This window comes from Microplitis demolitor, chromosome 4, assembly GCF_026212275.2.
Source record: "Microplitis demolitor isolate Queensland-Clemson2020A chromosome 4, iyMicDemo2.1a, whole genome shotgun sequence".
In the NCBI taxonomy this organism is placed as follows: domain Eukaryota; kingdom Metazoa; phylum Arthropoda; class Insecta; order Hymenoptera; family Braconidae; genus Microplitis; species Microplitis demolitor.
Window position 1 is genome coordinate 11,841,539 of NC_068548.1, and position 24,557 is coordinate 11,866,095.

Consider the following 24,557-nt stretch of genomic DNA (forward strand, 5'->3'; position numbering starts at 1 on the left):
TATTTAATTTAAATTTAGGCACAGAGCCAAATAATAACAATAATGGCGATCATGACACTCCATGGGTAGTCAACAGGTAGCTATGCCAAAAACTAATTAGATTATGACGTAGATTCTTTGCGAATGGACGCTGTAATAATATTATTTTTATTGTGATTTTCATTTACGTTAATAGTTGATTAATCAATACGTAATTAATTATAATAATTAGTAAAATTCCACCGGGTGATCATTTTGATTATTCTTTTGATTTTGTTGATCCTGAGTTATCGAGATCGATCATCTCTGAGTAAGTACTTTGCATTTCTTTCTCGTGGCATTTCACCTAAAATTGCCAGTAGCTGTTGGTTGCCATTGTGAATAACAATACACGCGCTTGACGTGCATCCCGGGTGTGGATATTGAAATAAATATTTTATGCAATTAATGTTTTAATTTAATTACTAATTATATTGAAAGTTCCAGATATAACGGCATGTATGTGTGTATATGTCTATACACATACACATAATTTTTTTTGTTAGCTTTGTTATTAGTAGATATATATATATATATATATATATATATATATATATATATATATATATATATATATATGTATATATATATTGTAACATGAAAAATTCGACATCGACTCGTGGTTTGAATTTATTTGACATCATCAATAGTTACCAGATGAGATAATTCTAGTGACATCTAGAACAAAAATTTTGACTTCTACCGAGCAATTGATCCAATGCATGGATTGAGAGGAGATCCTGGACAGACGCCGTACTGAGTGGCCGCGTTTTTGTATTTGAACAATTCGACTTCGAATAAACGATCAATTTCAATTCCGATTTTTGAACGATTCGATTTACGCCGTGAAGAACAATCCGAGTTTGAAAAATGAACAATTCATCGCGACAAATAAATTTCGAGTGAACAATAAACCGCCTTCGTGAACAAGCCGAAGCATCGGTGCGAAACCCGAACAAGGTGTGCAACCGATTCGTAGTGAACAAGTGAACCGTGGTGGTGTACTAATTATTAATTAAAAAATTAATTACCCATAACAAGTGTAAAATAGTGAAATTTAACGCGTTATCGGAATAAAATATTATTTTATATTTTATTTTATTTCCTTCGAGCGAATCTGAGAATCACGAATTATCTGTGTCACATTCGCAACCGCAGTCTTGTAAGATCGCCATGTAAGAATACTCTGATGTCACTAGTCAAGTATTTCGTTGTTACTTACGCTGTATGTGTGCCTCTGGACAATAAAATAACTTTTTTTCTTTTTCGTCATTATTTTTTTTTGAGTAACGTACTGACTGTGTGCTTAGAAAAGTACGATTTCTACAAGCAATTTGCTTATTTCTTTATATTGAATCATGCCGATCACGGCAAATTAAATTTATATTTTATAGCCGATTATTTTTGTGGAACCAATCAATTATTTTCTTTATTTAATATAAGACTAATTTTTCTTTTAATTCTGATCAACCATTTATTGTAATCTTAAGTGCCTGACCTTTTCCCGATCCACCACCCTGAGCCGACCTTTTTGATAATTGTTTATTCGGTGATTATAAAATCACCGGACGCCCAACTTTCAATTTTGAATACGGTTGCCAAATTGTAAGTGTATTCGGACTTCACTCCAGTAGATCCCCGGTGGTGGAAAACCCAGTACAATATATATATATATATATATTAGGGTGGTCGTTAAAAATTAAATCGTCTGAGGTGCCCTATAAAAAGCTTCTTTTTAGTGAAAAAATGGGTGGGGAACTTGGTTTTTTCGTTTTAAGTAAAAAGAACACGTGTCCGAGGACGATCTAAGTTCATCTTTCGATACAATGTTTTTTTTTTTTCAAATATCTCATGAAATATGCAGATAAAAGAAAAAAGACCATGGAAAGAATTTTGTAGGAAATTGAATTTTTGACAAAATAGGTCATGTTCATTTTTTTGATAAAATGTGTATTTATGAAGATATTTAAAACAAACTTTTTTAGGTCTTATCAATTGGGCATTTTACGGATAACGAATGTTAAAAATAACATTTTTTCATAAATATAGACAACTTCGTCACTCGTGACATATCAATTATAAATGTTTGTTACAATTTCTATATACTGTAACATGATGAAAATTCGATATCGGCGGTGGTTTAAAATTATTGAATATTATAAATAATTACCCGGTGAGCAAATTTTGGTGACATCTATGATCACTATTTTGACTTCGAACGAGCAATCGATCCAACGCATGGATTGTGACGAGAGATCAGGGATAGACTCCGTACTGAACGGTCACGTATTTTTTTTTTATTGAACAGTTCAACACGACAAAACGAACAATTTTGATGCCGACTCGTGAACAATGCGACTTTCGACTTTAAGAACAATCCGAGTGATCAACGAACAATTAAGTGCGATAATTAGAGTTTCGTGAACAAGTAACAGCCATCGTGAAGAAGTGAATAAGCCGACGCCTCGGCACGAGAACTGATAACGTGTACGACCGATTGATTTGGTTTAATGGACAAGTGCAACGCGTTTTGTGTGAATAATAATTAATTTAATAATTAATTACGAGTAATAATTTTATGATAGTCTAATTACCGCGTTACCAGAATAAAATATTATTTTATATTTTACTTTATTTCCTTCGAGCAATTCTGAGAATCACGGATTATCGGTGCCTCATTCGCAACAGCAATCTTGTAGCCTCGTCGTGTAAGAATACTCTGACGTCACTAGTCAGGTAATTCGGTGTTATTTGCGCTGTATGTGTGTCTCTGGACAATGAAATAACTTTTTTTTTCTTTTTCGTCAACGACTATTATTTTTTTGAGTAACGTACTGACTGTGTGTTTCAAACAAGTACGATTTCTACGAGCAATTTGTTCATTTCTTTGTATCGAGTCACCCCGATCACGGCAAACTAAATTTATATTTTTGTTGTAACCGATAATTTGTGTGAAACAGATCAATTATTTTGTTTATGTAACATACGACTAATTTTTCTTTTAATTCTGATCAATCATTTATCGTAATCTTAAGTGACCTTTCCCTGATCCGCCACCCTGATCCGACATTTTGATGAATTGTTTATTTGGTGATTATAGAATAACCTGGCGCCCAACTTTAAATTTCGAACAAGGTTGCCGAATAGTAAGTGTACTCGGACTTCTCTCCCGTAGATCCCCGGTGGCGAAAAATCCGTTACTATACTTAGAAAAAAGTTATTTTCAAAATTTGTAATCCTTAAAATACTCAATTCATCAGATCTAAAAGAAGTTTTTCTTTAAAATATCTTTATAAATACACATTTTATAAAAAAAAATGAACATGACCTTTTTCGTCAAGAAATTAATTTCCTAAAAAATTGTTCTTATGATTTTTTCCGTTAATCTGCATATTTCATGAGATATTTGAAAAAAAACAGCGATCGAATCGGAAATGAACTTAGATCGTCCTTCGGCACGTGTTCTATTTACTTAAAACAAAAAAACCAAATTCCCACGTATTTTTTCACTAAAAAGAAGCTTTTTATAGGGTGCCTGAGAAAATTTAATTTTTAACGACCACCCTAATATCTATATATATATATATATATATATATATATATATATATATATATATATTTTTTGTAATGAATGTGAAACTGATGTTTTAAAATATTTGAATAGCTAGAAAACAAATGCCTTCTTCTCTTGTTTCCATAGATGCGCCACTAGAGTCAGTCATATATTGACATCGTAACAGCATACATCTGTATATCAATAAACTATATCTCTGCCTATCTTTTACTGCTGTTAATTGTGGTGTTATTATTTCTAATATAAGTGTGTCATTATTGTAGCGCATAAGTTATAATTATTCATAAGTACCGATCACTACAATATATATATATATATATATATATATATATATATATATATATGTATATACAGGGTGATCCAGAATTACTTTAACAGCGAGAAAATTTGGATAAAGGAGGTGATTCTAAGCATGAAGTTTCTCTGCCACTTTTGAAAATTTTGAGTAGTTTTTGAGTTATTCAACATTTTAATTGAACAATCATATGTGAGAACTGAAATTTTAGAAAAAGTAAAAAAGAACAAATATTAAGTTTGGCAACGATGCAATTGTCAACTTCAAGTCATACATAAATTTTGTAGTTCAAGAAGTTCGAATTCTGCAAAAGTTTGAAGAACGAAAACAAAACACCCAATTGCAACCTCAAATATACTCTTATCAAACATTCTTCAAATTTACTTACTGAGAATTGTGAATAATAATTATGCTTTCATCATTAGCGTCAGGGCTACGGACAATTATAGCAAACTTATGCGTTTAGGACATTCCACGCTAAATCGATCACTTTTGAGACCAACCCCTTCTGATTTCGTGGATAATTTTTTTATTTTTTATCTCACTAAATGCATTTCTTATAATTTTTTTTAAATTATCTTATCCTATCCAAAAAAAAAGTTTTGAATTTTAAAAAAAAAATGTTTCTTTTATTTTTAAAATTCCATTACTGTAGCAAAAATAGACTTATCAGGACATTTTTGACTTCCCGCTAAGAAAATCGACGATTTTCAAAAATTTCGGGAAGTTGTTGTTTTCACCCCGATTTTCGAAAATCGAGTTTTCATCAGATGTCGACGTTTTGAGGTCCTATGAAGCTATTCTGACTATTTTCAGAATGATGTCCGAGTGTGTGTGTGTATGTATGTAAACTCTTCGTAACTTTTAAACCAATGAATCGATTTGGATGGTTGAGGTGGCAATCAAAAGAGCTTGTTGGCCATCAACTTTCCTGAAAATTTCTGATTATTTGATCTAATAGACTCGAAAATATTTGCGAATTACGAAAAAAAAAAAAATTTTTTTTTAGTTTTTTATTGATTTCTCAAAAACGACTTATACGATCGTCTTAAATATCTAATAAGCTCTAGTACTCAGTAAAACGCGTCGATTGCCACCTCAAACATCAAAATCGGATAATTGGTTCGAGAGTTATCGCGGGAGAAAGAAATGGTGAAAAACGGTTTTCTCTAAATATTTTCGAAACAACTGACGCGATCGATTTCAAATTTTAATCAGCTCTAGAATTCAATAAAACGCGCCAATCGCCACGTCAACTATCAAAATCGATTGATTAGTTCAAAAGATATCGGCGTTGAAAAGTTAAAAAAATAACATTTTATGTTATTTTTTCCGGATAAATCATAATATAACGTACTAAAATGTGCCTGATATCATACCAACTCATCTTTTTTATGGTTTCTTTCGATCATATAATGTCATCGAACTTGGTTTTTAGTTTAAATCATATTATCAACAAAAAAATCGATAAAACGTAGTTTTTAATATTTTCATCGGATATTTCATATTTTATTGTTTCTTACATAAGTCAGAACTTATTTAAATCTTGATTTCGATCCCTGACATTGATTTCTGCCTCAATACACTTATTTTACTGAACAATCAGAAACTAAATTTTAAAAACCGCTTCATTGATGATTTTCGATTCTTAAATTTTCAAACTTCAGCATAACAGGTAACTTGTTAGAGCTTGAAAAGACCGTAGAAAAACAATTGCATGTGATAGCATTTTCGAGCTCGAAGAGCTCGAAAATATATCTACACTAATGTTTTCGAGCTCTTTGAGGTCGAAAACAGCGGGAAGTTTTGGGGCTGGCCTGCAGGGTCAACCGACGCCCAGATTTTTTTTTTTACATTTTGTAATAAATATTGTCTTATTTTCAGTCTTAAAATTTAAATTATTGTCCGTCTTGAATTTCGTCATTCTTGCAGTAATAATTTTTTTTTAATTTATATCTTGAATTTTGTAATACATTTTGTCTTAAAATTGATCTTATATTCAGAGTCAAATTTGATTATTGTTAGTTTTCAATTTTTTTTTAATTTCAGTGATGAAGTTTCTTTACTTTTTTGTCTTCAATTTTGTCTTACTTTTTTTCTTGAATTTAGACTTACTTCATGTTTTGAAGGTTGTCTTACTTTTTGTCTTGAATTTAGGCTTGAATTTTGTTTTATTTTTTGTCTTGAATTCTGTCTTGAATTTTAGCTTGAATTTCGTCTTGAATTTTGTTTTACTATTTTTCTTAAATCTTGACTTACGTTTTGTCTGAAGTTTCGTCTTAAATTGCGTCCTACTATTTTTCTTACTTTTTTTCTTGAATTTTGGCTTGAATTTTATTTTACTTTTTGTCTTGAATTTTGTCTTGAGACAAAAAGTAAGACAAATAGTAGGACGCAATTTAAGACGAAACTTCAGACAAAACATGTGAAGATTTAAGAAAAATAGTAAAACAAAATCCAAGTCGAAATTCGAGCTAAAATTCAAGACGTAATTCAAGACAAAAAATAAAACAAACTTCAAGCCTAAATTCAAGACAAAAAGTAAGGCAACATTCAAAACATAAAGTAAGTCTAAATTCAAGAAAAAAAGTAAGACAAAATTGAAGACAAGAAAGTAAAGAAAATTCACCACTGAAAATAAAATTAATATGAAAACTAACAATAATCAAATCTGACTCTCAATATAAGATCAAATTCAAGACAAAATGTATTATAAAATTCAAGATATAAAGTAAAAAAAAATTATCACTGCAAGAAAGACGAAATTCAAGACGGACAATAATTTAAATTCCAAGACTGAAAATAAGACAATATTTAAGACAAAATGTAAAAAAAAAAATGTCCTGATAAGTCTATTTTTGCTAAAGTAATGGAATTTTAAAAATAAAAGAAACATTTTTTTTTAAAATTCATAACTTTTTTTTTGGATAGGGTAGGATAATTTAAAAAAAATTATAAGAAATGCATTTAGTGAGATAGAAAACAAAAAAAATTATCCACGAAATCAGAAGGGGTTGGTTTTAAAAGTGATCGATTTAGCGTGGAATATCCTAAACACATAACTTTGCTATAATTGTCCGTAGTCCTGACGCTAATGATGAAAGCATAATTATTATTCACAATTCTCAGTAAGTAAATTTGAAGAATGTTTGATAAGAGTATATTTGAGGTTGCGATTGGGTGTTTTGTTTTCATTCTTCAAACTTTTGCAGAATTCGAACTTCTTGAAATACAAAATTTATGTATGACTTAAAGTTAACAATTGCGTCGTTGCCAAACTCAATATTTGTTCTTTTTTACTTTTTCTTAAATTTCAGTTCTCACATATGATTGGTCAATTAAAAAGTTGAATAACTCAAAAACTACTCAAAATTTTCAAAAGTGGCAAAGGAATTTTATTCTTCGAAACACCACCACTATCTAAATTTTCTCGCTGTAAAAGTCATTCTGGATCACCCTTCATATATATATTATAAAAAGGTTATGCTGCTACTCTGGTCGTCTTTTTATCGAGGGTGCCACTGGGAGTGATATCGGCCTTCCAGAGCTGGATCTTAGATCATCAGGGTCAGTGTAATTTATTTTATTGTAAGAGAAGGATGAGGAAGGATAATTTATAAATAATTCAAATATTAATTTCACAATGTTAACCTTTTATTTATTTAATAAACCTTTTTAACCTTGTGACTTTTATAAACTTTTTTAGCCCTATGACATTTATAAACCTTATAAATCTTTATAAACATTATAAACCTTTATAAATCTTATAACTTTACTGACCTTATAAACCTTAGAAACCTTTTATAAACTGTTATGTCCGACTTCGCAAACTTCTCTTATAGTCATTCATGTTGAACACTCCATAGGAATAGAAATTCCATTTTCTCTTGAGAGAAACAAGGATGGGTTCAATGAAGTGTGTCAAAACTATTCTACCAGATTTCTTTATTTCTGTCTTTCATTCTCGTATTCTTCGGTCCCCACTTATCTTCAGCTAAGATCGCTCGAATGCGCACAATTAGCATTGACTAAATTAAGTTCCGTCAACGGGACATCTCACAAGATGCAACTCACCTAAAATTTCCCTTTCCTCTAAACTCGGACCCCCATGGTTGCGGCGTTCAAGAAAATTTTGAAGAACAAGTTCACTCTACCGAATACAGGCTTGCATTTCGGTTATCAGCTGAATTCAAAGTTTTTAGTCAAGAGTCGCAAACTAGGTACAGCAGTATCCTGAATTTTCATATTCAATAAAACCGATAAAAATCACTTTTATAAATCCATAAAATAAATTATAAAAAAAAAAAATCACGCATCGCGGAAACAAGTATAATAGAAAGAAATATTAAATAAATGTTCAACGTTAAAAGCCAACTCCTTTAAAGAGCACTGCTTCTATTTCCTGCAACGGAAAATAAAGGAATTTTTAAATTCTATATAAAATAAAAGTTTCCGTATTAAAAGAAATAAATTTAAAAAAAAAAAGAAAGATAAAAGTGTTATCGGTTGTGAGTGCTAAATGTTAATTCGAATTTGTGAGCATTATTATATCCAAAAATTAAAATCCAAAAATTTTGAGTGTAATTATTTAATGATTAAGGTAATAAAGATATTCCTTTAGAGAGTATCAGCTCTATTTTCTTCAAAGAAAATAAAAGAAGTTTTTATTACCAAATTAAAATTGGAGTTTAAAATAAAAAACATCAAAAAAAAACATAAGTGACAATAAATTTTGTGTATTATTCATAAAAGAAGTTAAGCAATAAGTCGTCACCCCACGCTCATCCGGAGATTGCTTACATCGAGACCGAGCAGCTAATTCAAGGGTCTACAACGAGGGAACTATCTCAAGGAAAAATATAAATATATACTTCAGCACAAAAGGTAAGGCTATTATAATTGACTTCTTTTCTTTTCAATTTTAATAACTTTTCCAATCAGCCTCAAAAATTTAAGAGGAAATAAGGACGCTATTAAGTAAAAAAACGTATGTATTTTTTACTTAGCGCATTTTTTACATTCATCTATCTATAAAGATAACTCTAGTTTTACCGAATTAGAAATGAAAGAATGTCCACATCAAAACGTATCCCAAAACAAACAAATTAAGGCTTGAACTGAACATTTGAACCGAAAATTGCATTGGTTAGTCCGAACGCCTAATCCACGCAACCAAAATAATTAAATAAATAATAGTCTGACATAACAAAACCTTATATACCTTTTATAAGCTTTAATTATTGACCCGCATTATTCCACTTAAACCTAATCTAATGATCAACCCGAATTATTTTATTAATTAAAATTAGCCATTTACCTTTGGTATTTTACACACACTCACACCCACAATTACTTTAAAATCGCTTAACATTCGCGAGACTTAATTACTACAATTTTTCCATTAATATCCTTATTTATTTCACGCACACACTCACTCAGTCTCCTGGACTCATTTTCCATACACACTGGTTTTAAAATAAATTTTCCCGCCAATTTTAAATAAATTAATTAATTTGAAAATTTAAATAATCATTAATTAATTTATCATTTTACCTTAATTTTACTTAATTATTTTTATTCTTTTATCACTTTCATTACTACTTAATTTTACTCTAAGTCCGAGACTTCTTACTCCGTTATTTCATTAACACGTTTACCGAAATACTCCAACTCAAAATTCACCGATTATAATTTAAACATTTTTCTACGTGCTCTTTTCAGGTACGTTTATCAGCATAGTTATTTTACACTTAACTTATTAATTTCAATTTCCTTAATTGTTTATTTATATTTTAACTAATTATTGTTTTATTAATTAAGTTCACTTGATCTATTTATTTACCGGTAACTTTGACCGCGAGACGTTTATAATTATTACCGAGATAATTTAAAATTTTTTTATTTAATTTAATTATAGTTTGTTAATTAATTAATATTATTGACTAGTAATTTGTGACTAGATTTACAACAGTTTCGGTGCGTGAGTTACACGATTCACCTGGTAACTTCTAGAATATTCCCGGCTACCTGCCTGAAAATATTTTACTACGTAAAAGCTCCAGCTACCTGCCTGGAGTTAATTAATTAATTATTTTGTACAATTTAATTTCGGTTTTAAATCATTAATTTTTTCGAGTTTATTTAATTTACGAGCTATCAATTTATGAGTGAATTGACGTGACGCTATCAGACGTATGACTAAGTATTAATTAAAATTTTCCAGCTTCCCGCCTGGAATAATTTTATAAATACCTTCACAACAATTACACTCTCCAATCCGTCCTCGTCGAGGTTGTTCGTCTTGGGTTCGTCCTGGTCACATATCCGTAATGGTCTTTATAACGTATACCGCTCTGAAATTCCGCGAGGGAGACGCGGAACAGCACAATATAGTGTATGCGGTCGCTCACGCGTGATAAACAAATAATAATGAACAATAATAAGTGATACTAAATGATGATAAATACCGAGATCAAATTAAAATAAAATAATAGATTTGGATAATTGTTAAATTATAAATAAATGAATGTTGTGCACGAACCAGCTCCTCAGGCTAGGTTAGTGTACGCAGACGCCAGACCGTTTACTTAAAACGGACAAAATTTATTCAGGGGGAATTTACGAGGGAAAATCCGAGCAAGTGACTTGTGGCGAAGTGGATAAACACTCGAGCGACACAATAGAAATTAAATAAATAATGAAAAAAATAGTAAATATATGATAAATAATTATATACAAGTAATAAATAAGAGCAGGAGAAATAAAATGAAACAGTAGGAAAAGATCCAGAGGAAAATAAATACTAAATTTTCCCCGACAGCTGTTGGTTTCCAAATGTTTAATTTTTATAAACAATAGTAAAATAAGGATTTTACACAATATTTAGTTTTGTTTAAATTAATACCAATAATAATACCTGGTTGTTACCAAAATACGATTTAAACAGTTATAAATTACCACTGGAGGTAAATAGAAGATAAATTTATCAGATAATTATCTCAGCATCAAAATACAGTATTCATACTCAACTCGAGGAATAATAATATAACTAGAAAGATTACTTATACTCAATTTAATGAAAACTAATATACTTTAATTTAATTAATACTATTAATCTTAATATTAAATAAAGAATTAATTATTCCAGTTGGAATTTTTCCCAAATTAATGAATAATAATAGTATTTTGTTCTTTTCTTATTTTATCTCTCAGCACTCGTCAGAGAGAGAAAGATACGGAATTTTTCCTCACTCACACTCAAAATAATAAATTCTCCTCTGTTAAATAATTTATAATTTTAAAATCAAAATTTCAACAATAATTTTGACCGCTGGGATAAATAAATCAAAATAATAAAAAGTAAAGTTACTTAATTATTTTTAAATGATAATAAATATAAATAATAGTAAATATAAATAATAATGCTTAATATTCTTACAAATATTTCAAGTGAAAACGAAAAAATAATTTTAATACTTTGGGGAATTTTCACCCAAGTGATGATGTCAGTACTTGAGGAATTAACTGAAGTACTGTATGCCTTATATATATATATATATATATATATATATATATATATATATATAAATATAGAAATATCTGGATATTCGTAACAATATTAAAAAGAAATATCCAACAATAATTAACAATAATAATCTATAATAAATACCATGTATCATTCAGCAGTTAATTATTAATAACTTAATTTCACTCGCCGCGGCGACCAACAACTACCGGGGGAGGTTATCATATGAAAATATATGCCCTGAAAGAAATCCAAAGTACGTACTCGAAATTAATTCTCCAGGCCACCAAACTAATATGAGTTGAAAAAAATATAAGCCAATTTACCCGGTGAACTTTAATAGCTGTACTCTTTCGCAGAAAATAATAACAATGTAAAGATGCACAAAGGACAGCGTCCGCACACAATAACTGCCCGTATCTTTCTAATGTAATTACTCTATCCTCCACCTGTTGGTCGTCGCCCACGTGGCGCACCCATCGCCCTTAATTACTATTATGATTATTTCTACTAGCCCTGGGCCTAGTTTTAAATTATAAATATAAATTATAAAGATAATTTCTCGACACCTGAATGATGCATGAATAATTAATTTTATGTATGAACTATTTATTCATAACATATGCATGTTTTTAGTTTATCTAATAAATGAAATAATAATTATTTAAAAATTATCGAATTGACGTCGGGAATATAGCCAAGGTATTGATTTTCCGCTACCCGGCGGTCAATATTTTTCCAAACATCAACTGACATCCTTAGTAGGATGACAAGTTTAATGAAAATAATATGTTAAACAAATGTTGGGGCATAATGTCCCACTGGATTATGCATCCCAACTGTTTCGAAATCATAAACAAAAACTTATAAATAACAAAAATCAATTGTTTGTATTTTTAAATTATAAAATAAAATTATTTCTCACACGTGCTCTCTTATACGCTGCGCGCATGCGTCAGTACTATACACGGACTGCCGTCTCCATCGGCGAAATGGCGGAATGCCCGCGTAACCATTCAAATTCAAACACATAGTTCAAATATTTAACTTACAACTAATTGAAATCTAAATAAATTTTGAATCGCTACGTGACATCGTTGTCCCATTCAGTTTCGTCTTTATCTCGTTCTTTCGCCTAACTCTCTCTATCTCTCGACTCTCCACTACCCCTTCTCTTTTTCAACCTGCTTAATCAGACGCAATCAGTATTGTTCATAGGAGATACCGGCTACCTGTCTGGTATCTGATAAAAGATGTAAGCAATTTATCGCTGGGTTCCACATTAAAAGACCAAGTCACAATTTAATAATTGCCTGATATTAATTCTGCGACTAATAATGTCGGCGTCTATGCTGTTGACTTTCTGCGATTTACACTTGGCTCTGAACTAGATCTACTCGGAGCGGTTGTTCCGATGATAAGTGTCGTTTCACGTTCTGGTCCCCGTTTATAATTGCTCGCTACCCACATAATTTCGGCCGTCTTCGGACTACTACTTAATTCTAATTGGGGGACTGACGGCCGAGCATTGGAAATTTCCACTTCTGGACGACTAGTCGCAATCTACCCGGAATAACCCTGGGTGGTGAGGTCACGTGATCGACCGTGCGCATACTAGATCGAATTTTGACTCAACTTGTACGTGGTAAATTCAAATTTACCCCGTTACAATATATATTAGGGTGATTCGTTTTGAACGAACATTTTTTTTTTCGCTCCCACAGCAAAATATCATTGTACACATAAAAAAAAAAAATTCCCTGAAAGTTTCAGCCCTTAATCTTACGTCTAAGTATTTTTATTTTGATTTTGAAGTTTTCCATTTAAAATACATAGGAATATGAGGTTTTTTTTTAATTCCCTATAACTTGGCGGCATTTCATGGCACTATAATGCCCATAGGGTTGATTTGTAGATAATTAGCTGCACTTTAAATGTGCTCACGACAATTTTATAATAACTCGTATATTTCTGTTTTTATGTGAGATAGAAGTCATATTTTTAAAAAAATACTATATTTTTTGCACGTAAAGGCTAAACGGTTAGAGTTACGAAAAAATAGTAAATAAAAATTTTGTAGGAAATTAAATTCTCTACAAAAAACATCCCATTCATGAAATCCATAAAATCCATAGGTTAAAAGATATAAAACATTTAATAATTTTTTTTATTAATTGTTGAGAGAATAATAAATTTTATGTGGCTTAAACTAAAAAATTATGCAGCTTTTATTATTATTTTATCATGTTTATATACAACAAGATATTAATTTGCGTGATTGTTTTATTGTGCACTTCCCTCCTTTATTTTTGGCAATGAAAAATCTGTACTACATAATAGCTAGTGCAGAGATTGGCAAGTCAACTCCTTTTTCGTCTAAGAAGATATGAAATTCTAAATCGAAATCTTGCAGAAAGGAGGCACTGTAAGTGCACCGCTGTTTGACCTTGAACTTTTTTATAATTATTCACAATAGAGGCGCTTTCGATTAATCGTTATGCACTCGAGCTTTCAATAAATTAAATTTCTTCTTGAAGGTCCTTACTATATTGACTATAGCTTCAATTATATTATTCAGTTTTTGAGGTTACTTTTTACTGTTAATTGCTGTGCGTGCAGATAAATATTTTCTCTAGATAAATAATTAAAAAATCAACAACATTATTTGTTTACGTAATATATTAAAATAATTCATTCATACAGTTAAAAAAATTCTTAAATTATGACGGAAAAAATTAGTATTAATGAAGTATACAATTATTTGATTGGATTCGAGTCGATTAAACTAAATGAAAATAAATTACCGACTTATCGTGATATTATAAATGTTTTTATGTACAAGTATCGTTATTTGAATTTCACAATTCGACAAAGCTCAACTGAAGTAATTAATGATGTGCACAGTATATGGAACAAATTTAGTATTCCGATCGGTCGTATACAACATCACATAAAAAAATTTGAAAAATTTTATAACTTATATAAAGAATTAAAAGTTAATCGCAACAAAAAAAAAAACCACCGATTCAAAAAAAAAATAATCAAAAGTTTCAATGAAAAATCGGATCAATTATTCGATATTGCTAAACGCAATGAAACGGAAATTTTGCCAGATCATTTGCGTAAATATCTTACAGAATGTTGTGAAAACAATAGAAGTTATAAATCTGCACCAATTGAAAATAAGTTACCGGAAGATTCATCCATAGAGTTGAGTCAAAAATTTTCACAAACTTCGATATCAGATATTGCCAGTAGTCAATCGTCAAAATGTAGTGATTTTAAGCGTGCTCATTCTGATTATGAGGACGAGAGTCCTCCAGCTAAGACTAAAAAAAAAAACTTCATGACACCGGACCTTGTTTCCACATTAGATCGTACACAAACCAGCAATAGGCAAGTAATGTACATTATCGCTTCGGTACTCGGCAGTCTTGGATTAGATATCGATGATTTTAATCTAAGCTATTCAACCATTTTTAATGCTCGTAATAAATTCAGAATAGATATTGTGGAGGCATTAAAAAATGATCATAATATCGCTAAGTGTCTTGTCGTCCATTGGGATGGAAAATCACTTCCCACTGTTTTAAGCAAAAAAAAAAGTGGAACGACTTCCGATTGTAGTCTCCGGAGTTGGTACTGAACAACTACTTGGCGTTCCAAAACTTGACAATGCAACAGGATTTAATCAATCGATTAAATCCCCATGATTTTTGAGGTGTTGAAAGAGTGGAATATTGTTGATAGAGTAAAAGCAATGTGTTTCGACACTCCTAGCGTTAACACTGGTAAATTATTTAATTATATGAACAGGAAAAAAGAAGGCTCGAAAATTTATCAGTTGGCAACATATTTTTTACTTTGAATTCATATTTATATACTAATAATTTTAAAACAAGGCTATAATTTAATAAAAGATAGAATTTCCTTTTTATCAAAATTTGAAACATATAAGAAAACAAACTTCATGATTTGCTACAGTTAATTTAATAAATATTACTTATTTGATTGATGTACGTCATAAATTAATTAGATTTCACACTTTAATTATTAATTGATATCTAAAATCAAAGATTTTTATTTATTTTTTAAGATAATTAATAGTAGTAATTTTAAATTCACAAAAATGAATAAACTAATTTGCATAGAATATATGAAAATACTAATTAGTGATGATAAATTCAGCTTCTAACTATTTCGTATTAAACTTCGAGATCCTATTATAAAAAGTACATGACAAATATATGAAGCTTCGATAACTCACCATCTCATTGGTTGAACATATAAAAGGGCATGAAAATATATGCAATTTACTAGAGATGTACGTAAATTAATAAACGCATGTGCACAGTGTTACTCCAATAGCAAACTATACTTCTTATTATGTGTTGTTAACTTTATATAGTATAGAGGGCAGGTATAACTTTACAAGTCAGCCGTACCCTAATAGCCACCCTCATAGCCAGATCTTTGCTCAGCAAGTTCTGCAGTGAAACATTTACGGCTAACTTAACGACAAGTTTCTGGTAAGCCTCGGCTGGATAATACTTGCGTGCAAGTTGATGCGAATCTACTGCTGTCATTTGAATGTAATTTGACCGAAGAACTTGCCGTCAATTTGAAGTGAAACTTTCAATCAACTTAACGTCATTGACTGACAGTAACACTTGAAGTTAAATTGAATTCAAGTTAACAGACAATTTACTGTCAACTTAAAAGTAACTGCTTGCTCGCCAACACTCTCCTTCAAGTTACCTTTAGAATTATGGCAATAGCTTGTAGTTAACTTACGATTAGGGTGGTTATCAGGGTACTTTAGCTTGAAACTGACAGTAATTTGATGTTAAAATCACTTGAAATCCGCTTCCCAAATTTGTCGTCAATTCCACAGCAAAAGTTGAAAATCAAAATTGCGGTTAATTTTTCTGGATTTTAAAGGTAACTTTTTATGAAAAAAAAAAATCGGTAATGTTTATTCTTACCATTTCAGAAGGTAAGGACATTTATACATAAACTTGTCTACAATATGACGGTAAAAAAATACTTAACAATTTTTCAAGTTAAATTAACAACAAATTAACATAAAATTTGCCTGAAAATTAACGACAACTTTTCGAGTCAACTTTTGAAGTGAATTCGCATTCTAATTCGGGTAGTAAATTTACGTCAAATTGAATAGCAAGTTGCATACAAATTGTCGTAAAAAACGGAAAATTACGAAGTTGACGGAAATTTGACAAAAAATGCGAGGAAACTTTTGTACAGTAAACTTTTGTTGAAGCAAACTGTGCTATTAGGGTAAGCAAGAAATCAAACTATATCCATTTGAAGTATGTCGGATCATACCTACCGGAGGAATCCCTTCTCTAATAACATATTTACCACAATAAAATATCGAAATGTCCACCAATAAAAAACTCTATCGCGATGTAATCACTACCAGAAAAAAACACTACCAAGCCGCATGTATTCGCTCTGAGTGAAGCCATGGTAGGGGAAATCAAATTGACTGAAGCGTTTGCAGTGGTTACTTTCGGAGTTACGGGAGGCTATGATTACTGAAATTGTAAGCAAGCACACGTGAAAGTATTTATTTTGTTATTATTTAATTATTTATTTTTCATTTGGATTTTTTCCTTAGTATCATATTTTGACTTTGATATGAATTTCAAACAACTTAACCTAAATGCTTACTGCAATCTTTTTTATTTTTTATCATTATACTTACTTATTGATGGTCCGTTTAGCTAAAAAACAAAACTGCAATTACTATAAAACTGTCACATATTTTTTACAACTTTTTTTTTTTACTATTATTTATAATATTTATTTATTTTTATGTTTCTTGCTATTGACATACGTATAAAAACATACTCTGACAGCCTCCCGTAGTTCATATTTTGTCTGGCGCTGCAGTCACACTCATAGCGAATAAATGAGCTCTACTATTTGAAATCTTTACCATCAACTTGCGGCTGTAAAGTTGATAGACAAAAAATTTGGATTTCAAAAAAATAAAATTTTTCATTCTTTTTTAAAAAACATTTTTCAATTATTTGGGAATAATTTGGGCAGGTTTAGGACTACTATTTCATTTTTTAGGACTAAACAATCAATGAGTAATTAGTATTCGAGATGCAAATTTCCAAAACAATTAATAAGTTTCTTACCGAACAGTTTACTATCAAATAACTTAAAAAGCGTGTTAATTTGATTTTTTAACATGTTTACTATAGGTTAAAAAAAATAAATTGACTACTCATTAACTGATTAGTCCTAAATCATTAAATTATATTCTCAAACCCTCTGAAGAATTCCCAATTAATTAAAATAAATTTTTGTCTGTTAAGTATACATCCGTAAGTTGGTAGTACGGATTTCGAATGCCAGAGTTTATACATAAAGGCAACTTAATCCTGAGTGAACTCAGTAAGACTTAGTATAGTAAGAGCATACTTTCTATACTAAATATTACCAAGTGCACTCAGGACTTGGTTCAGCCGAACACACCCAATGTAAGCCGTAACTTGGGCTCGGCGGAAATGTGCCACGGCTGTCTAGGGAAAATGTAGTTTTAAGCGTAGGCCATATCCGCCGAGTCGTAACTTGTGATCCGTGTGATTAACAACAGCGCCACAAGCTAAGAGTGACCGACTCATTAACCGAACGGTCTTTTCCGCTTGAGACATCATCTAACGCCGTCGTGTTAAGTGCCTTTAACAAATTCTACATTGTGTTTTCTGAATATTAAATCCTATAATGGCTCACCAAGCAATAATCGAAACATTTACTTCTGATGAAGAAATCGACTACTGGGTTACAGGTGACGATACTATGTAAGTATTTTTTTAAATAAAATTTTATTTATTAACGAAAAAAAAATAGCAATAGAGTCGACCATTTACAATACCTTTTAGTTTTACATAATTTTATATTTTTTTTTTTTTTATTTATACTTACAGTGAGTTACGTGGCTACATCGACCAGATTGAAGGTACCAAAAAAGTTCCGGGTAGTAGAGGACTTAACCAATCGATGACGTCACTCTTCAAGGTCGTTGGGAACAATGGTAGTCGTTACCGCGTCAGAGTGCTCTTTTGGGGCCAGAAAGCCACAGAGTTTTCAAGTACTCTTCGAGACAAAAGCGTGAGTATAATTTGAAAGATGTATTTATGAATATATATATATATATATATATATATATATATATATATATATATATATATATATATATATATATATATATATATATATATATATATATCATATTTTTAAATCCATTATATTTATATATATACATCTTTCAGATTATTACCATCACTTGTGCAAGGACATCGGAAGTCAATCGAAGATTTAGCAATCCGACTGAACTTTTAGCGCCATTAGAACTATCGATTACGAATGCAAGTCAAGTAACAATCAAAAATAAATTATTTCAAGAGGATGCTCCTAACACACCTCCAACTACGGTTACTTTGATGGATGCCCCGAACACGCTTGGACGTTTAAGTAAATTATCAGCATAAAATATTTTAATTCTGGCCTCAATTGCGATAAAAATTATTTATAATTTGTTTTCTTTTGTTGTTTTTGGTTGTTTGTGGCTGGCTTAAACTACCATTTGCTCCAGTTGTTTCGTATGGAGCTACACATGGGAGTGGGGTTATAATAAACAACAAGTATAAATTACGGATGCAGGTAGTTGATTACCGTACCCCAATTACTTTAAAAAAAGGTGTTTACATAAAGGTATTGTGTGAATCGGCATTAGACAACAGTATGTATTAAAAAATCAAACAGTACAGTTATCATTTAATAGATTTGACATGATTGTTATTGTTATGTTTTCAGGTGGCACATGTATTTTGAATGTTCGTGCCAGTGAAGATGTTAGTCTAGATGTAACTCACCCACCTTTAACAGACGCAGCTATGTGTAAATTGGGAATAATAACTGCTACAAAACGAAAAGCTGAAGATGACGAGGAAAGTGTTTCAAAGAGAGCTCCGATGGCTTAATACGGATGTTTGGATGGAATGACATCAGTCAAATACCAGTTCGTGCAAAAAAAATTTTAATTTTGTTCTTGGATATGATTATTTATTGAGGTTGATTTACCATTACGCGTTTTACTTAAAAGTAGATATATCTGTTACCTTTTTTAAATCTCAATGTTTTCTATATCTTTGAATTAATTAATATTACAGAAAAAACAGTTTGTAAGATTTAACTCGAGAAGTTATTTAAGTTTTATTATTTTTTTTTATTTTCTAAGCGCAAGAAATTGGAAAATTTTTTTTTTTGTTTCATTTTTTTATTTTAAACACTTTATTGCAAACTGGATTGCTGCGTCATTTAATCAGATATTGAATTTTTTTTTTTAAAGTTTGCATAATTTGAGTTCTTAAAAACTGTTAAATAATTAATTAATTCAATTGAAATTATAGCAAACAAAGTTTGTGAGATTAAACTAGAGATGTAATTCCAGTTTTATAAATTTTTTATATTAAGTTAACACGAGGGATCTCAAAATTTCATTTTTTGTTTCAATTTTTTATTTTAAATACTGCAAACCTAGTTACGGTGGCATTTGATAGAATGTTTAAAAGTATTTATGCATATGTTAAATATTGCATGTTTAAATCTGCGTTTTTTAAGTTTTCACAAGTCAAGTGTTCAAAAACTGTTAAAAAAACTTAATTCGTAGCAATAATATTTAAAAAACCTATCAATAATTAAATTTAAAGACTGATACAATGTACATGAATATATATAACATATTGTGAAATAGTCAATAATTATATGTAATAAAAGTGATATTGAATTTGTTAACTCATGATAGCTGATAGGTAGAAAACTGATATTAAGTGTAAGACAAAACTTAGATTGTAGTACTTCAAACAGTATTGGGTATAAGTGTCAAGTAAATTTCTGTTTGTGTTATGATAATATAAATATACTAATTAACATTGTGATGAATAAATAATTTCATTGTTAATATCTGTTGTCTTTGATTATTTCTTTTCTGTAATTACATATTATATTAAACTTTTTTTTAACTAACATTAATACAATAAAACAAAAAAAAATTAATTCAAAGTTTTATGTCCTCAAATTCCAATAGAAGACTTTCAAGACGGCTGATGGTGTAAGATAAATGTCAGTGGTTTCAAACATTATTATTATTTATTTATTAATTTTCATCATTTAAGAGTATCCACACGTATTCATTGGCTGTATTTTTTCAATTACTTCGGACATTATACCACCGAAAATGAAAATAAATAAATTAATAAAATTTTAAGACAGCTTGGTCTCATTATTACTTTTACTATTTAAACTTCGCATATGTAATTATATAAGTTCCGTTACATAGACTATAATTGATTGGTAAGTTAAATTTTCCTTGAACAATTCTTTAAGTTTTTGATAATTCAATATGTGTTGATTTCCACATATTAATGAATCGTCTATAAACCCGACATGTCTACTAAAATAATTTTCCCTAAATTAAACTGCTGATGTGGTGGTTAAATGGAGGTTTGAATTAACCGTTGGTTTCCGTGGTGCCGATAAATAGAGCCAGTAGTTATACTCTATAGTGATGAGACGTCTTTTTCGAACTCGGCCTAGAGGGCAGCATTGTAGATTATATACCCTACCTTAATAGCCACCTTATCTTAGAGAGCAAGCAATTGAATTCAATTTGACTGTCAGTCAATAACGTTAAGTTGATTAAAAGTTTCACTTCAAATTGACGGCAAGTTTTTCTGTCAAATTACATTCAAATGACAATAGTAGATTTGCATCAACTTGCACGCAAATATTATCCAGCCGAGGTTTACCAGAAACTTGTCAGTAAGTTAACAAAAAGTGTTTCACTGCAGAACTTGCTGAACAATTATTTTTCAAGTGCGGCTACCAGGGTAATCACTAGAGCTGCTTAGCATAAGTTGACTTCTCATTTTTTCGTCCAATTACGGCAGTATGTTTCGAGCAAATCTAATTTTAAATTTTCTGCTGAAGCTTAACTCACTCAGACCCTTATTATAAAGCGGTCCAATTTATTCTAATTGTAGTCGTTTGTAGGTCGATTAAAGTAATTCATCGGTTAATTGTTTACTTATAAAAAAAAAATAAATAATGAAAATAAGCCTATAATTTTTTGCATTTGACCCCTCTACTTATAATATTTTTTCAATTTTTATAGTTAAATCACGAGAAAATCGTTTATTAGTGATTTTCTGTTCATTGATATATTATTGATATAAAAATATCAATTAAATAATTTACTATAAGAAATCTATTCAAATAGTAAGGAAATTATTTCGTACATCTAACGACATGGCACTACCTGTCAATACTTTGAATTAATTGGCAATAATTTGTTTTTCAATTAATCGAAAAAAAAAAAAAAATAATAAATTGATTTGAGATAAAAATTAAATTAAGAAACTAAAGCAGCCATTAATAGTGTCTTCAATAGAAATATAATACTTTTTTTTTTGCACAATTATAATTAATTTCTTGATCAAGAATTAATAATAAAAATAAGTAACTGTTTCGATTATTTAAAAACCAGATTTTTGAATTATTGCCAATCAATCCAAGGTTTTGACAGGTAGTGCCACGTTGTGAGATTTACAAAATAATTTCCTTATAATTTAACAGATTTATTAACGATAAAATTACTTAATGATATTGTAACAAAATTATTAATGAACCGACGATCACCGACAATCGATTTTCTAGCAATATAAATGAAAAAATTGCAAAAATATTGATGTAAAGGGGTTAAATGGAAAATTTGAAGGCTGATTTTTATTTATTTTTTTATACATGAACAATTGACCGACAAACTCCTTTAATCGGCCAACATTGACCAACAAATGATTGCAATCAGACTAAATTAAATTGCTTTATAATACGGGGCTGAGTAAGTGGGACTGCTAAACAAATATCTGTTAAATTGAGCGACAATCATATGTCAATTTTTGTGAATCCGTTCCTTGCCTACGATAAGTGGATAATACTGTAGTTATGTTCTGATATGCACTCCAAGCACTAAATTAGTGCTCTCAATGCATGTTAGAGGTCACACCCGTCACACCTTCCATTGGTCATAGTGTTTATCGTATCATAGCCTGTGTTAACCTAAACATAACTTAATTTCTTTTACGTTCGGTGATATTGAATTAGAGTTAAACATATCGAAGTACACTCATTCATGTTATGTATATTCCATGTACATGTACGTAATTGGAAATAGTGTTAATTGATGATAATGAACGTTTATGGATTTTTCTCAAAATTATAGAAAAATTAAGTAATAAGATACTCCATCACGAATAAAATAGAAAGGTCTACGTACTATTTTGATTCCGGAAATACCCAGTAACTGAGTGCAATTTCTAAATAAATTATCGTAAACCTATTCCTTATAGGTTAGATTATATTGCAATTCAATTACTCTTTACGGAAACCTACAACGCTATTGGTAAGTAATTTAAATTAAAAACACAAAAAAATTGCATAAATTATTATTTAGATAGTGATCCCTGCTTAAAAATGTGATAGATTTTTAAAGCTTTATGCATAAGGTCCTATACTTAACTATAGCACTTCTCATAGAACTCATTCATTTTTATAAAATCTCTATGGGCATTTATGAGAATCTATTGGATTCTATGAGATTTCCTGCACAGTGATGGTGATTCAAAATATCAATTTCTTTGATTGTAGTAAACACTTCAAAAAATCGAAATAGTAAAAATTACTATTCACAGTGAATATTTTTTTATTGATAGAAAATAGCAAATCACTATTTGAATAAAAGGTAGTTTACTTACTTAAAAAACGTAAATAGCCATTATTTTTATTTTCGAATACTAGAAAGAACACAAACATAAAACAAAAATTTATATCGAAAGCAGTAATATTTACTATGTATTGATAATGAATTTTATATTTGATTTTGCACGACTCTTAATGCGAAGCATTAGAGTGTGCTTTATGATCGAAAAATTCAGTTTGATTCTTTTTTTACTTAATCTGATTTAACTACTGATTATTTGTTACTTTAGTAGTCTTCAATAAAAGTGTAAAATCGATTGTTAAAATTTGACCATATTTGATAAAAATTAAATTTGTCGATAAATATTGCTTTTCTATAATTAATTCTTTCTCTCATTTTACTTCATAATGGCTGTTTATCTTTAAATTTATTAAAAATTTTATATTTTAATTGAAATTTATTCTAATTAATATTTTTCTGTTCTAGGTTAGACCATGAATAAGATAAAGAAATACTGAATTAGACCAAGATAAGAATAAGACAAGAATTAGACCAAGATAGAATCAAATTGACCTATTACATTATTTACTTGAGTTACTTAAGATTACGCTACTACTAAGATCTATATTAGAAACGAAAGATTTATACCTGTTAAGTCAATACTATATGAATTGAACCATAATCGAAACTAGACCAGTATCAGAAAAATATATCAATTACACCTAAAATTTATTTTGTGTTTGTTTAGTTTATATTATAAAAATTGTATATACTATGTAGCATTGATGTAATAATGAATTATTTGTATTAATAAAGAACTTTTTTCATAATAAATATTTATTTTTTTTCATTTCCTCTGATACATAGTAGTTTTTATTATGACACGTAGAAAAATTCAACGGACACCAGGTGAAGAAGCTGAATTCAAAAAAGCACTCCTAGAAAAAAGAAGAGAACAACAGCATAAACGTCGTACTAAAGATACTAAAGAAAAGTATAGTATGCTGCATGTTAGTTCAGAAAATGGTGGTAATAAGTTATAACGAAACGAAAGTAATTCTAATGGTACTAATTCTTGCTCTGTTAGAAATATATTGGATAATCCGTCAACATCTAAGGAAAGATCACAATGTATAGATAGACTAGGGAGTAATTTATCTCAGCACGTAACGAATTCTGTAATGGATGAACCGTGTCACAATGAAGCAGTATTACTTACTGACACAGCGCAAAATAATCAGACAATTGAATTATTTATGCATTTAGTAAATAATCTAGATACAATACATAAAAATTATATAGGTAAAATGGATGTCGAATGTACACGTTGTCAATCAAAGCACTTTGC

At 29.8% G+C, this 24,557-nt stretch overlaps 2 protein-coding genes across 3 annotated transcripts in view; one reads left to right on the plus strand and one right to left on the minus strand.

Annotated features, from left to right (window-relative positions):
• Positions 1–24,557, minus strand: part of LOC103578665 (synaptotagmin-7) — a 926,763-nt gene that overhangs the window by 648,558 nt on the left and 253,648 nt on the right. The gene's annotated exons all lie outside the window — the stretch shown is intronic.
• LOC103574211 (uncharacterized) lies at positions 18,114–20,458 on the plus strand. 2 transcript variants are annotated; one of them, XM_053738535.1, is made up of 5 exons: positions 18,114–18,251; positions 18,378–18,561; positions 18,723–18,924; positions 19,046–19,192; positions 19,267–20,458. In XM_053738535.1, the coding sequence occupies exons 1-5, from the start codon at positions 18,175–18,177 to the stop codon at positions 19,431–19,433; spliced, it is 777 nt and encodes a 258-aa protein (XP_053594510.1). In that variant the 5' UTR covers positions 18,114–18,174; the 3' UTR covers positions 19,434–20,458. The 2 variants fall into 2 exon arrangements, with proteins under 2 accessions (XP_053594510.1, XP_053594511.1); XM_053738536.1 differs by having other exon boundaries at positions 19,046–19,164.

Coding starts and splice junctions, on each gene's coding strand:
- LOC103574211 (XM_053738535.1), top strand. CDS start 18,175: ATGGCTCACCAAGCAATAATCGAAACATTTACTTCTGATGAAGAAATC. Junction 18,252..18,377: donor GTTACAGGTGACGATACTAT/GTAAGTATTTTT, acceptor TTATACTTACAG/TGAGTTACGTGGCTACATCG. Junction 19,193..19,266: donor TGAATCGGCATTAGACAACA/GTATGTATTAAA, acceptor TTATGTTTTCAG/GTGGCACATGTATTTTGAAT.